The following is a 15,183-nucleotide window of genomic DNA, read 5'->3' as shown; positions in this document are numbered from 1 at the left end:
TCTGAACCGCACACACCAGAAGACATAACCAACACGCTTCCTGCCCCCACGCTCTGCTCCAACCGAGCCATGACATTCCCCAATTCCTATCTAACCGGGATGGCTGTGTTTTGATACTCTGGCCCTGCTCTGACTGGGGAGCTTGGCCCACTATCTCACATCTGCTGGGAAATGAATGGAGACCTAGACAGTGCACTGGGAGAACGCGCAAGAATGTGATTCTCAGCACTGGCTTTAGATCACAGGTCCCGCTGTGCCCTGTGAAGTCAAATCCTCAGTGTTTGTGTTGGCAGGGAGTATGTGGTCCTCTGGACAGGACAAACCCTGGTGGGGACCAGCTTACTCTGGAATTCATTTCCTTTGAGAAAATATCAAATTCACCATGTTCATAATTTTCCAACTGTCCTTTCTGGCGTGAATTGAGGGAGAATCATTGCATCTGGATGGGTAAATACGTGGATGCGCCGTATGACAAATGGAAAGTAAATCACAGAAAGTGAGACTCCAGGGGGAGGTAAAATGCATTAGTGTTGATTTGAGTAGGTGTGGATACTATCGTGGGACTGGACTTTTTTCGTGTTTCCACTGACATTCACACAAGCAACTGAAATTTAAAACATGCCAGTTCTGAAGGTGGCTTACAGACCGGTCTCAGGCTAGTTTTATTGCCTTCTGTGTTTTATCCTAATAAAACTTAACATTTGTTCTTTTAGTATTTGTTTTCCTAAGCTGTACGTTTAGAAACAGTGACTTTAAAAGCGGGGTTGTAGAAAATGTGAGAGGAAAAAAAAATTATTTCAGATTTTTATTTTATTTTAGGGCTGTCAAAGTTAAGTGTAACCCTGCTCTGGAACACCACACATTATAAATTGAATTTAATTGAAAATATCTATTTTCAAGTATATACATCTAGCATTACTCTAATATTGTATAGAAAACATATCCACATAATATTTGTCAAAATTGTCAAGATAATATTTTAATAATTGGCGTTGGCTTCAGTACAGTAACAAAATAAAGGCAATTATTTAATTTAGCAAACATCATGTTGGTAATCAACATAATTTTTTTACACAAAGTATAAATAAGTCTGTTATATATGAAAAGATTTGTATTTCATGTATAAAGTGCATTATATACGTGCACAATTTGTATATTTTAGGGAGATGAATCCTCATATTTTGGGGTCCTTAGCATTAGATGTTTGAAAAAGCTAACTTATTGGCAATAACAATTATATAACAGTCAACATGACCGTGACTGCTATGTTTTCGTAACTGAATCCACGATTACATCATAACACTGACACAACTACAGTTCAATCTGTTATAAACCTAATTGCACATGAGCAACATTTTCCATCACCAGTTAGGGACAGCAAACACCCTTTTAAAAACAAACATCAGTGTATTTCAGTGCACAATGTTGACAACGTCAGAGGAAAAGTCTGTAAATGACCTGAGCCAAGCTCAAAGAGGTAGAGATATTTTATCATGATCGGACTTTTAGCAGTCTGCAGGGAACTCTCATCATCTTTCATATAGGGAGGTTTGCCACTTTCATCCCACATCTGTTCTGCATTACCATTCCGTGCAGCTCTGACTTGAGTCTGGGGCTCAGGGCCTGAACAAGAACCTCACCCTGTCTCTGTGTCCAAAGGCTATAAAATACTAATGGCTTGAAATTAAAGATGACACTGTCTCCTTCACAAACACTTGTATTTTATCTTTGTTTCTGGAACTTTTGCAAGTTTAACAATTTTTTATTTGTGAAATCAGTGTTGGAATGAAGAAACGGAAAGATAAGACAAAGGGAAAAAATCCAGTTCTCTGATATGCCTTCAAACAGTGCTCTACATTTAAAACTACTCATTCATGTTTAAAAAGTGAAACTAAAATATATTTTTTTAAAGGAGCATGGATTTTTTTTTTCTCTTGTCCTGAGGGTAAATAACGCTCTGAGAATGCTCTTGCAATAGTCGAAACAAGACAATTAAAGGTCAAGGAGTGGTTTCTCATGATTTCCCATAGATTTCCTAGTAAAACTGCGGATTTAAGCACATTTAAATCATAAACTTGTCCACTGTTTATCTTGAGGGCAAAACATTCTCACTCCGGTATCTCCAAATGTTGCAGTATTTCTTGTCTCTCTGAGTCCATTCAAACCACATTAACTTAAACACAAATGTGTTGCCTTGTAAACATATTCCCATGAGTTTATACATAACTTTATGAAGCTTCAAGTTACATTTCCAAGAACAACAACGATTAATATCACCTGCAAAAAGGGGCTGAGAAAAGTATCTGAAAAAGATTGCACGCATAATTTCTTGCTGAACACATTTTATGTGTGATATCCCTGATTATAATTTTTTGTTATTATCGACTGATGTCACTGCTGGACGTGAGACAGAAAATCAGATGATTTCCATATTTGAAAAAGCATTGCTCAGTGGCCTTGTGTTACAGTACCTCTCAACGCTCAGCACACTAGCTCTCTGAGATAACTAGATACACATGACTAAAAAGACAGAGAGATGCTTGTTTGACAAGTAGGCCAATGAGGCAACATGTGTTTCTGGCTGCTTACCTGAGGGCAGTCTTTGATATAGTGTCCCTTGTTGAAGCAGAGATGGCACAGGTAGTTTGGTGGAGGTCTCTTGCTGGGCTTGCGTGGCTCAGAGGACAGGGAGAGGTCGGAGAAGTGGTCCGTTAGAGAGTTCAGCCCATCCACTATGTTGTTAAGAGAGCCGTACGGGGACACGCTTTTGTATAAACCATTATTCAGGGCCTGCAGAACATAACAGGACATCCACAATCCAAAATTTAGTCATCATAATATGAACATAGAAGCAAAAAATGAAAGAAACAATATACTTAAAGGGTAAGTTCACCCAAAAATTTAAATTCTGTGATTAATAACTCACCTTCATATCGTTCCAAACCCGTACGTCTTCGGAACACAAATGAAGATCTTTTTAATGAAATCTGAGAGTTTTCTGTACCTTATCAGCAACAAACCTACCACTTTCAAGCCCCAGAAAGGTAGTAAAAGTACTTGACTCAAGTACTTTGTTTGTGCAAAAAAAAACATAATTTGTTATTTAAAAAACATTAATCTCCAATGTGCATTCACGCAACAATGTCAGCTCTCATGTCAACACAACACGAATGTGTCGTGGTGCTGTCGTGAATGCATGTTGAAAATAATATTTTGTAAATCATGTAAATTAAGTTTTTTTTGCTCAAACAAAGCACTAGTGTCGCTTAATAAAATTGAGGTTAAACCACTGGAGTCACATGGATTACTTTAATAATGTCTTTACTACCTTTCTGGGGCTTAAACTGGTAGTTGCGTAGACTTTCAATGGAGGGACAGAAAGCTCTCCGATTTCATTAAAAAAATATTCATTTGTGTTCAGTAGATGAACAAAGGCCTAAGTTACGGGTATGGAACGATATGAGGAAGAGTCATTTTGGGGTGAACTAACCCTTTAATAATATGCTGCTCTCAATTAAATCCATCCTATAGGCTAAAGCAAAAATTTAAACATGATTTTATAATCAAAAACAATGTCCTCAGTGATGTGGAAATCTTAGCATATTAACTAATTAATGAGATTCCTAATTCAGAATCAGTTCCTAAATTGAGGCGGCATAATCCACTTAAGTCACTGATAAGTACATCAGTCTAAGATTTGCAAATCAGATTGCTATATAACCACTGAGAGATAGTCAAACACACGCTACTGAAACAAATGTTTGGATGGGAAGATGTTGCTTGAGTGATGTCTTCCTTTGGTAAGGGTTTGGAAGGTTATGTTATTGTTGAAGTCTCATGTTGTACAGTCTTGAAACTTTATGTGGCAAGTCCAGATAACTGTCATCTAGTTCTCAGCAAGCCAGGACAATAAACAGTTTCTGCATATATCTCTCAGACTAGTCTCTTTTCATCAGGTAGAGCAACTCTGGATACAACAAAAAATGCCTCATTCGATTATTTTTTATATAGATATACATGTGCCATTCATTTTCCATTGTGGACATTCAAATACATCGCATATACATTTTTTGTGAGAAATCCATGAGAAACATGCAGGCCAATTCCAACTAAATTTAAACTTTATTCTGAGCGTGTCTTGCAAAAAATTAGGAGTTAGAAGAAATTGGAAATATTTAAACGTGTTTATGTTCAAAATAAATTGGCCAATAAAAAGCTGTGTCATAACAAATAAGCATCCAGCTGCAGTTATTTTATCTGAGTTATGACCAACAGACAGTAAACGTCAACAAAAAATTCAGAAAAGGCAAATGAAATGTATGGGATTCTCTGTAAACATTAAACTAAACTGCACAGCCATGTTTTAAATGTCAACAACCAATTTTAAACGTCATGGAAATACAATAATTACGATGGTCAGCGGTTACGTCTGAATGCATTCATAGAATTATTATCGACTTTTATACAATAATGAAACCGCAATACTGATTGTAGCTGTCAGAAAGGAATTTGGCTATGTCCCTCCTGAGGGATATGGCCCTCACTCACACACATTTACACCAGTTGAGGACATCTTTCCTCACCCCTTCACACAGCTGGAGAGACAGTCAGGGGGCCACTCCTAGCCTGTACTACTGCCATTCACACACACACACACTTTCTCAGAAAGAAATTAGTTATACAAACAAAAATAAAGATTGATTTTCGGTCTCACATGGAAAAAATTACTCTGATAAAACTGAAATTTGTATAATAATTGAGGGGATTTTGAAAGCATACTATTCCCTCCACAAGTGAGAAAAAGAAAAGAGAGAAAAAAGAGGGGGAAGGGAGAGAAAGAGAAAGAACTGTTTTTATTAACTCTGACTACAAATGAAAGTTTTGCCCTTCCTCAAACTTTCCACTAAACATCAACACTTTCCCTTGTTTCCCTCAGCCACAACACTGTCATTACATCATTAAAAAGAAAATACGTTTACATGTTCAAGCTTCTGGAAGTAATTTTCTTATTTAGAAAAATAACCTGGAGAGTACAAAAAGATTCAACAGACTTGTCATAATATTTCATTTGAAAAGCATTACCTAATTGTAATGAACATTGAAAACCACACCTATATTCCTGAAATTTCTATATATAAAAGAAAAAGAAAATATATATACAGTGATGTGAATAAGTTAGGACACCCATGCTTAAGTTGCCTAAAAAGAGGAATAAAAAATCATCTTTTGGAAATTGATCTTAATGCCTTAATTAGAAAAATGAGGAAAAATCCAACCTTTAAGGACACCAATTTTCTTTGTGTATGAATAATGTATCTTAACTAAATAAATGTTCTTCCTTAAAATACAGGGTGCATAAGTCTGGACACCCCTCTGTTAAATTCCCATAGAGTCAGGCAGATTTTTATTTTTAAAAGGCCAGTTATTTCATGGATCACAGGCTATGTGATGATGTGGGGCTATTTTATTTCCAAAGGCCAAGGGAACTTTATCAGGATGCATATTATCCTGGATCAATGAAATAACTGGCCTTTAAAAATAAAAATCTGCCTATATATATATATATATATATAAAGTAAGGGATATAGGTTTGGTATTCAATTATCATAAAAATTAGGTTATGCTTTTCAAATTAAATATAATGGTTAAGACAAATTTGTTGAATCTTTTTGTTCTCTTCGGGTTATTTTTCTAAATAAGAAAATTACTTCCAGAAGCTTGAACATGTAAACATGTAAAACATATATATGAACATGTAAAATATCTATCTATATATATATATATATATATATATATATATCCCAAACGTAGCATTCATTAATCTCGGATATATATCCCAAACGTAGCATACATTAATCTCAGTCGAATCAGGAAATATTCATAATTTTCCTTAAAATGTTCTTCTTATAATCTGGCACCTTTGATAATACAATCAAATCTAGTCAATCAGAGAGGATCATTGATTATATTAACAACTTCCTTTACGTTATAAAATATAATACAGATTGAGTGTCATCTCTTCAGCAACTATAGCAACATCACAAACGAGCAACATCTTTCATATTCATGACCTCAATTATGGCAGCCCACATTTTTAGGCCTATAGAGATCAGTAAGCATTAATTAAACGGAGACTTATGATTTTTTTAGAGTCTACCTGTTCAAATTAAGCAACAAATTAAATGCAAGTAGCCTTATTATCAAAATATACTTTCATGGATGGCTGCCCCATTTGGCTGTCCACGTGCTGTTACAAAACAATAAACTAAGTGTGCAAAGTTGCAAACTGGCACGGTTTTAGTGTTTTTTCAAATAGGCCTATTCAATGACGTTTTGTCACATAGTATTGCTAAATAAATAATTACATCTATTAGGGCCTAATTATATTAGCCTACAATATTATTGTTACAAGTTTCCCATGACAAAAACGAGATTACGACTAAAAAAATTATGTGAATCACCCAAAGCATCAGTGTATTGTAGTAACAAATGTAACCAAGTTGGAACTAGTCGCGCGCTATGTTAGACATGCATCAACTGCGCTTTACATAATAAATCCTATTCCAGTCGACTGTTATTTCCATTTACTTATTTCCAAAATAAAGGAAATGTAGGAGGACATAAAACAAGTTACCTCATTTCTCTGCAGCTGAAAGAAGTTGTTGAGATAGTTGGAGTTGAGAGAGGAGCTCAGGTCATTGGCAGGAGTTTTGCTGTAGTTCAGGTCCGGGTGGGAAGAGTTGGGCTCGGGTCGGAAGGCATCGAAAGCACTCGTCTGATGCGTGTCTTGTAAAGAAAGGTAAACCCAGTTAAGAAGCTGTGCAGGCTGGTACACTGAGGTACTGGTGTCTATAGCAGACAACAAGCTCATGTTGTTACTATAACTTTTGCTCTTCCAATGTTGCTTTTGGAAAAGGCAAACTTGTTCAGAGTCTATAGTGAATGGGGCGTCCGGTTTTCCACACCCAAAAAAAAAACAGCGCTTCTCTCTTCTTCCAGCTCAGACCCTATTCCTTCGCTGGGATCCGTGTCCCAGGTTTATATTTACACAAAAGTCATCGCTCTTACATGTCAGAATAAAAAGTTTTAATCCGCTGTCCACGGCCCGTTATCTCGCTTTATTTGCACTGTACCAGCAAGGAACTCATTGAATATTCATATGGTGTCTGCGCGCGTCATTGTCTTAAACAGCCAATCAACACCCGATGTTTAACATATGGGCTTGTATATAGGGACAACCTGTTGATTACTGGCTACTTGCTAATTTGAACAGAATATTCATATTGATCACGGAAAGTATTTAAAAATGCAACTTCTTACAAAAAATTATTTAGCCTACAATTGTTTTAAACGAGAGGATTTGTAAATATATACAATTCCTACAGTTTTGGCAAAGCACTATTTCATACGCATTTAAATAGGGCCGTTTAATGATATATACAATAAGAGTTTTACTCCTATACTTAATATTAGGGGAAATAAAACCACTAAACCGCTTTAGAAATTCCCCCTCCACAAAACAATTCATTTGACACCATAGTTCACATGGAACAGGTTAGTGGTATAATACGTGAAACTAAACACCTTAAGGAAGCCAATAGGCTGCTGTAAGCAAATGGTTTTGTTTATTTAACAACAGGGGTGAGATTCTTAAGTGATGACCCATAAACAGACCCAAGAGAAAATGTGCCTTAAAACACCTGGAAAAAAAGATAAATCAAATATTAGTTTAACACTGAACGTTTGTTTTGAATTTAATCAACCATATTGAAGCACAGAAGTATTATATAATTAATATAAGAAAGAAAGAAATCCAGAACATAAAGGTTGTATTTTGCTGGACTAGAGGGTTTTCAAAATAATCTAAAAGACTCACATAACAAGCTGATTATTTCAACATTTGATTAACTCACCTGAGGTATCTCTTGGTTACAATCGCTAACTGATTTTTGCTCCACCTTGCGGCGTTGTTAATATACTCGACTTGTCCTTTTGCAGACACTTTAGGACACTTCATTCACCTAGCTGATCTAAAATGAACAGCTATTTATATATAGATAAGAATATATATTTAATCCATAAAACTGTTAAATGTCAATTAATTCAACATTGTATATAAAATTTACATTGTGAAATTAAAGATAACCAATTAAAGATTAATTCATTTAAAGCTGCATTACGTTATTTTTGGCGCTCTACCAGTTAATAAACAGAACTGCATGCATCTTGCGGAAGAACATTGTAGCCGAAGCTACTTCTCTCTGTTTATGTCTATTAGGAATCACGCAGGTACTGGGCTAATCCGCATTGCTACCACCTGTTCCAGTCTAAAATAGTCAGAATATAAACACTTATTATAGGTGTACCGTAGTGATTCAGGATAAGACAAAAACACGGTTTGGAAAATGGATTCATGATGTACTCGCTTATTATATTATGGACTGCAGCCTTTACTCAAATAGTTAAAGAACCCATATTTACAGTAGGATAAACACTGAATCTTTTAAACAATATTACTTCAAAAATCTTTTAGAAATGTAACTTGTTGAAAATACACTCATTATACAGATAGACATTGAAACTGCTAGATGTTGCTAATGCATGCACTGGTAGCAAATCACTACTATGTGACTGTGTTCTCTGCAGACAGGTTTACTGCATTCACAACAGTAGCTGCTCACTTTTCTGTCTCTTGCAGATCGACAGTAATAACATCTCTTTCTTCTTCTGTTCTGACAGCTCTGTTGTTGGATTTCAGAAGTGACAGTTGACAGTGATGTGGGTACCCCACACCTCCCCATGGCCTCAAGGATGTTCTTGGATAATCCATGGCTTTCTTTGCGCCTATGAATCTGAGGCGCTACAAGCTCTTTCACCAGCTCTTTTATGAACATCCGCTGGGTGTTATGACCACCTCCCATGAAACTAGGGTGCTGAGCATTGAAAATGGAGTAGGAGTTTACAATGGCAATATTCAACATGTTATACCACAGCAGCATGGGCCATCTCTTCGTACGGCGCTTGCAGGCATAATTGCTGGCCATTTGCTGAACATTGTTGACTCCTCCTTTGGTGCGGTTGTAATACTGAAAGACCTCTGGCTTGTTTTTAGCACCTGTTTCATTCAGTGCTTCGCTGGTATGCAACGTACTTAAAATAATCTCTGCCTTTTTTCTTTTTGGTACATAGCTCACCATGGACACATTGCCACAAAAACCACACTCAGAGGTATGCAGCGCTCGTAACTTGGATGGCTTCATAATCGGTGGCACATGTGGATTCTTAAGGTGAAGGGTCCCAACCATGGTCAAGTTTTTCTCAAAAAGATTCTCTGCCAGAGGGATACTGGTGAAGTAGCTGTCCATTGTTATATTAAGACCTATCATGAGAAACAACATAAAAAAGCAACATAGTTAGGTAACACAAAAACAATGATGGTCTGGCAAGGTGTTTGAGGCTCAGAGCTGGTATTTAGAAGGCTGCCGGTTTGATCCCGACAAGAAGTCAACTAGTATGAACTTTGTGCTTTTGAGAAAGGCAGTTCATCCAAAGTGTTTCAAAGATAGTGGCTTTGGATCAACCCGCCTGATAAATGGCTACTTCTTGTACCACTGTTTCCCCACACTGCTGAATCTTAAGTGCATATACAGAATATAAAATTTAGAAAAACTATTACAATTTTCTGAATATAGACTGTTAGTTCGTTGGCCAGAGGAGAACCGGTTTCTCCCAAGGTTTATTTTTTTTCTCTATTCTGTCACCTGATGGAATTTTGGTTTCTTGCCACTGTCGCCTTTGGCTTTTGGCTTGCTTAGTTTGGGACATTTATATATTTAAAAATATTATTGATCTGCCTGCATTGACACCATTATATGAGAACTGAACTGAGCTGAGCTGGATGATGGCATCAAGGTTTTATCCAGAGTGGCTATATATATATATATATATATATATATATATATATATATATATATATATATATATATAATTAACTAAATTAATAACTTTTTTACAACAAAAATAAACCATCACTGAACTTACTTAAGCTGGACTATGACGCTATTTTCTTCTAGAAAAAAACTTTGTTGCATTATTTTCCTGTTATCACTGTAAAGCTGCTTTGAAACAATCTGTATTGTAAAGAGCGCTATATAAATAAAGGTGACTTGACTTGACAATTAAAATAAAATGTTTTAACCTATTTTAAAATGTAATTTATCCATGTCACGGCAAAGCTGAATTTTTAGCAGCCATTTCTCCAGTCTTCAGTGTCACATGATCCTTAATAAATCATTCTAACATGCTGATTTGCTGCTCAAGAAACATTTCTTTTAGAAGAACGGTTGTGCTGCTTAATATTTTAGTGAAAGCTGTGATTTAGATCATTAGAAATTCCATTGAATGTAATTTCTCAAATAAAATGAATTTCCTGAATAAAACATCAATTAAAAAAACATTTACTGAGCCTTATACTGGAAACAGGAAACGCATTATTGCTTACAAATCACAAAAAGTTGTGGAGAAAAAAACATTACCTTTTTTCTGAAGTCCACTGGACAACCTCAAAACTGTGTTCTCTGCAAGGTTCTCTTCAGTCTCTTCTCCTGGCTGCCTGCCTGTGTAGACGACAGCATCAATGGCGTAGGGAACCTCGGCATCGCACATCCAAAAGATTTTTATGCCATACTTGGCGGGGAGTCTTGGCAAGTGTTGCAGAAACTTGCATCTTCCCCTGAATGGCACGAGCTGCTCTCCCACAGTGACACAATCCCCGGGGATGAACCTTTTCCTACAGTTGCTCAGGAACATGTCCCACACATTTCGGAAGGCTGCCATGTGGTCTGATGCCTCTCTTAGCACTCTGGTTTTCTTATCATCAAATTGCAGGCATCCGTGAAGGTCTTCATATCTTCCAACAGACATGGTAGCTCTATAAAGCGGGTTCTGTAACGGATCCATAAACAGTTCCCGTACTGGGACATCACCGTTTCTCTCCAAACCGATGAGAAGGCTTAGACCAATAAAGGCATTTAGCTCTTCTTTAGTGACTTCTAGCCACACTTTGCCTTTTGTTGACGCTGCTCTCTGTCCACCCAAGTTGGTGCATTGCAGGATTTCATCAATGATGTTTTCGCTTATGAAAAGTTCCCAGGCGTCTTTAGGTGTCACCAGTAAAGACCCTTGTGCGGGCCCTTGACATCTCTGTGAGAAGGTCCTAGTGTCACTTTGAGGAGGACATTTGCTCCAATAAGAGTCTCCTTTGCTCCATCGACTCAAGCGATCTTCACTCTCCTCATCACAGGATTCCTCAGATGAGAAGTCAAAGTCTGTGAGGACAGTTTTCTGACCCTCTACCACATCTGGGACACTGCTGCTTTCTGGGCCATCACTATCAGAGACCTCTGATTCTAAATCAGGGGCAGCAATGGATTCATATTCTTCTGTTAGTGAAGCTGTAACCTCGGCCTTTCGGTGCACCATGGACAAAACTGTAAAAATATAAACACAAGAAGCCCAAATAGTTATATTGGCATCATTAAATGTACAAGCAAATTCAACGCATCAATGGTATTTATTGATGTGAATTAAGCTTTTAGCACAAACAGTATATAACTTACATGATTCCACCTTAAACACACACATACACAACTTTCTCTTTCCTCTTGCACAGTATAAACTGATCTGATCCAATACACTATACATAGTGTACTTCACACTAAAATTGTTTTCAGAAGATGCAACTTTTAATATAAAAAACCAAAACCTTTTTGTAGGCAAAATTTAGATATGAACAGTTTTATTGTCACTGGCTGCATATTGGGCATATGCATATTAAAAGTGAAATCAGGAGAGGACATAATGTGCAGCATTGGCCTCCCTCTGGTGGAGAAATGTTTAAATAATAGCTCACTCCAACATGAAGATTCTTTCATTTACTCAAATTCAAGTAATTTCAAACCAATATGATTTTCTTTCTTCTGCGGAACACAACATGAGACAATTTGAAGAAAATTTCAACTGCTTTTTTTCATACAATGAAAGTCACTGGGGTCCAGAATTGACTTTCATTGTATGGGGGGAGGGGGGGTCTTCTTTTGGTTTCACAGAAATCATACAGGTTTGAAATAAAATTATGTCCAGTAAAAGAAAAAAAGAAAGAAAAAAAAAAAATATATATATATATATATATATATACACACACACACACACTACTGTTCAAAAGTTTGAGGTCTGTAAATAAATTGTTTGTTAAATTAATACTTTTATTCAAAAAGTATGCTTTAAATTGATCAAAAGTGACAGTGAAGTAATTTATGATGTTACAAAAGATTTCGAATTTAAATAAATGCTGTTCTTTTCAACGTTCTATTCATTAAAGAATCCTAAAAACAAAGTAACACTGTTTGCCCATACATTAAGCAGAACAAAAGTTAAATATTGATTTATTATTAATAATAATAATAATAATTAGAATGATTTCGAAAAACCATGCGACACTGAAGACATGATATATGATATTTTAAAATCGGAAAACAGGTTTTTTTATGTATTATTATATCACAAAATCAGTTTTTACTATTTTTTATCAAATACCGCCTTATTAAGAATAAAAAAAATGCAAAGAAAAGCATTAAACAAAATGTTTTACTGACCTCAAAATCTTCAGTGTACATAGAAATACAGAACATAGCGAAATTGCATTTATTTCCAAACCATTACCATTCTATCAATACTTCATTCAATGAAGGTTTGTTTTTAGTGTTGATACTTTTTATCATCACTGACAAATCAGGAGATAATTCTATACTGATTTGCCACATTTGATTCTTTTGAACTAGCTGAAACATTTCTTCAAACACAAATTGTCAGAAAGAGAATTTATTTTTAATCAACCTAATTTTTAATGCAAGCTTGCAACATAAAGGTCACAGAAACCTGCTTTTAAAACATTAAAGATATGTAATAAGCAAGAGTATGGTCTACTATAAATCACTGGACAACCTCATTAGCCAGATTCTTCAAGAGAGGAACAAACTCATCGATGATTCAATCCACATAAAAAAAAAAGAACATTAAAAAAACCTGCTCAAATCCAATAAATTTATAAGCACATTTTACACTTTACATAGGGAAATCATCTTCCTTTGAGGAAGGAATAAAAAAATGTAGACCCTTTTGTTGTTAACATATGCCGACACACATTATGGACCCTAGTCAAGATGGTCTTTCATATGCAACCTGTAACTGTACCCATATTTGTATGCTTTACCACACACAGGGCACTGGAAAGGTTTCTCCTTTGAGTGGGTCCGTTTATGTTTGTTAAGTATGTAAATGCGTTTAAAACCTTTCCCACACTCAGAGCACATATAAGGTCTCTCTCCAGTGTGATCTCTCTGGTGCACCCTTAAGTCATAGATGTCAAAAAACCTCTTCTCACACTGGTCACATGGAAAAGGCCTGTCACCAGCATGTCTACGCAAGTGTATTTTCAAATAAGAGGGCTTGGCAAACTTCATTTCACACTGATCACAAGTATATGGCTTCTGTCGCCTGTGAATTTTCATGTGATCCGTGAGAAGATCCGACCGCTGGAATTCTTTCCCACAGGTTTCACAAATAAATTGATCTTCTTTGTGCTGTTTAATGGATATTCTGGCTTTACCTGATTTCTCTGGATGTTGTGTGGCATTTCCCTGCATTACTAAACATTTGATTCCTTCACTTGACACATCTGAATTCATTTTCTTACTCTGCTGAGTCGGACATCTTATTGTACGGCTTGATGCATTAGTTGCTTTTCTTTTTCCTTGCTTGTCTGTATGTTTTTTTCTTTTGCTTGATGAACCAGTTCTTCTTTTTGGTTTATCTGGAGAAGTGTGTGAGTTTGTTGCGATTTCAAGCTCTTCATCCATCTCAACTGGAGGCATTAGGCCATCTGGTAAGACTTGCAGGCCATGGTCCAAAATCTCCTCCTTAACATGTCCAGAAAAATGAGGAAATGTTTCTAGTTCATTCACCTCAAGCGATGAGGGGTCATATTGATCAGGTTCCACTTTAACTTCTATTTCTGACTGAATGAAGTCTGTTTGCAATCCATTTTCACTTTTTAAGCATCCACTCATTAAGTGCTGTGGGATTGCTTCTGCAGATGGCAAACTTTGCTCCATTTCAACAAAGTCTTATACTTTTGCTGAACAGATTTAAAGAATTAAAGCTCTCATTCAGTTGTAGTAATTGTTCTTGAGACTGGACATGAATCCCTCCGATGGCTGAACCAGAACTATAACAAAAAAGGCAGATATTAAGTGCTTTGTCGAACGATGAACTTGCAGTTGTTGTTTTTTTTTTTTTTAATGAAGACTAACGATACTCGAAAGCCAATGCAATCTTAACAATACCAAGCAATTTCATACTTTTCTAAACTAAAATAACCATAAAATGCACCCGTGGTAAATAAACATTTTGTGACATCACCACAAAAACACAAATTTGTTTCTATTTTGTTTTGTTTAGGTAACAAATTAAAATAAATGTTGCAGTCGTATGGCAGTCCACTCACCAGTTATTGGCATTCAGGAAAGTTACTTTAACTGCTGTCTTGCTGAAAGATAAGCCATTTTTACGTCGCTGAATCTTCTTCTTCGTTGGCTTTATGACGAGTTGAGAAGCAACCACATATATGCATACCGCCACCTACAGCGCGGGTCTGAGAAGAACATTGCATCAATTCTAGGTAAACAAGAACGGATTCCCATTAAATATTTTTAAAATATTTTAAAATATTCAGGCTCCTTGTATGAAAATTTAACTTAAACCTTAACTAAAAAAATGGATACTGTGAAATCAGCATATCCCAAAGCCTGTAGTTCACTCTGGATTCTCCCGTTAGTGCACAAACGGCAAAATAATGAGTTCCACAGCTAAGTACTGCTGATTTAAAAAAAAAAAAAAAAAAGTAATTAATTACATGGGTACCTCACAATCCAAAGCAGCCGTCTCCAAAATGTGACAATACTGTCTATGCTTAACTTAAACACTGGAAAATATTTTTCATCTGAGCAATGATAATCATGATTTCAGGGACAGTTTCTACCAGGGTTCAGGCAAGTGTACAGTAATTATTAGATTTTATAACCTAAACTGGGTGTATTTTAATGCTTCAATACATTACAGTAGTCT

General features: G+C 36.1%; 2 protein-coding genes across 4 annotated transcripts in view; both read right to left on the bottom strand.

Moving 5' to 3' along the window:
* The window catches only part of zcchc24 (zinc finger, CCHC domain containing 24), a 40,892-nt gene extending 33,692 nt beyond the window's left edge, over positions 1-7,200 (bottom strand). Inside the window, exons 1-2 of the mRNA XM_077236784.1 lie at positions 6,635-7,200; positions 2,590-2,790 (exon numbers count right to left, since the gene is read on the bottom strand). Of these exons, the coding sequence (XP_077092899.1) occupies positions 2,590-2,790; positions 6,635-6,871 (438 nt within the window). The 5' untranslated portion in view covers positions 6,872-7,200. The remainder of the gene's footprint in view (positions 1-2,589; positions 2,791-6,634) is intronic.
* Positions 7,201-7,608: 408 nt separating this feature from the next.
* On the bottom strand, positions 7,609-14,697 carry LOC143745002 (piggyBac transposable element-derived protein 4). 3 transcript variants are annotated; one of them, XR_013205937.1, is made up of 5 exons: positions 14,564-14,676; positions 13,754-14,284; positions 10,536-11,489; positions 7,914-9,379; positions 7,609-7,700 (listed from the first exon to the last, which is right to left on the bottom strand). XR_013205937.1 is itself a non-coding variant. In XM_077236782.1 (4 exons), exons 2-4 carry the CDS (start codon positions 14,169-14,171, stop codon positions 8,595-8,597), a joined length of 2,157 nt encoding a protein of 718 aa, XP_077092897.1. In that variant the 5' UTR covers positions 14,172-14,284; positions 14,564-14,676; the 3' UTR covers positions 7,609-8,594. The 3 variants fall into 3 exon arrangements, 2 of the variants coding, with proteins under 2 accessions (XP_077092897.1, XP_077092898.1); XM_077236782.1 differs by having other exon boundaries at positions 7,609-9,379; XM_077236783.1 differs by lacking the exon at positions 13,754-14,284 and having other exon boundaries at positions 7,609-9,379; positions 14,564-14,697.
* Positions 14,698-15,183: the final 486 nt, after the last annotated feature.

Source organism: Siphateles boraxobius, unplaced genomic scaffold (assembly GCF_051911475.1).
Source record: "Siphateles boraxobius isolate OS27281-9 unplaced genomic scaffold, OSU_SipBor_1 20, whole genome shotgun sequence".
Classification (NCBI taxonomy): domain Eukaryota; kingdom Metazoa; phylum Chordata; class Actinopteri; order Cypriniformes; family Leuciscidae; genus Siphateles; species Siphateles boraxobius.
Note: the sequence above shows the minus strand (reverse complement) of the source record. Positions and strands in the feature narration are given on the sequence as shown.

What these genes read in the sequence shown, in the direction of transcription:
- LOC143745002 (XM_077236782.1), bottom strand. Translation starts at nt 14,171, where the DNA reads ATGGAGCAAAGTTTGCCATCTGCAGAAGCAATCCCACAGCACTTAATG. An exon ending in AAGATGTCCGACTCAGCAGA is followed by an intron (nt 11,490 to 13,753) that starts GTAAGAAAATGA and finishes ATATTTTTACAG; the next exon opens with TTTTGTCCATGGTGCACCGA. An exon ending in CAGTGGACTTCAGAAAAAAG is followed by an intron (nt 9,380 to 10,535) that starts GTAATGTTTTTT and finishes TTCTCATGATAG; the next exon opens with GTCTTAATATAACAATGGAC.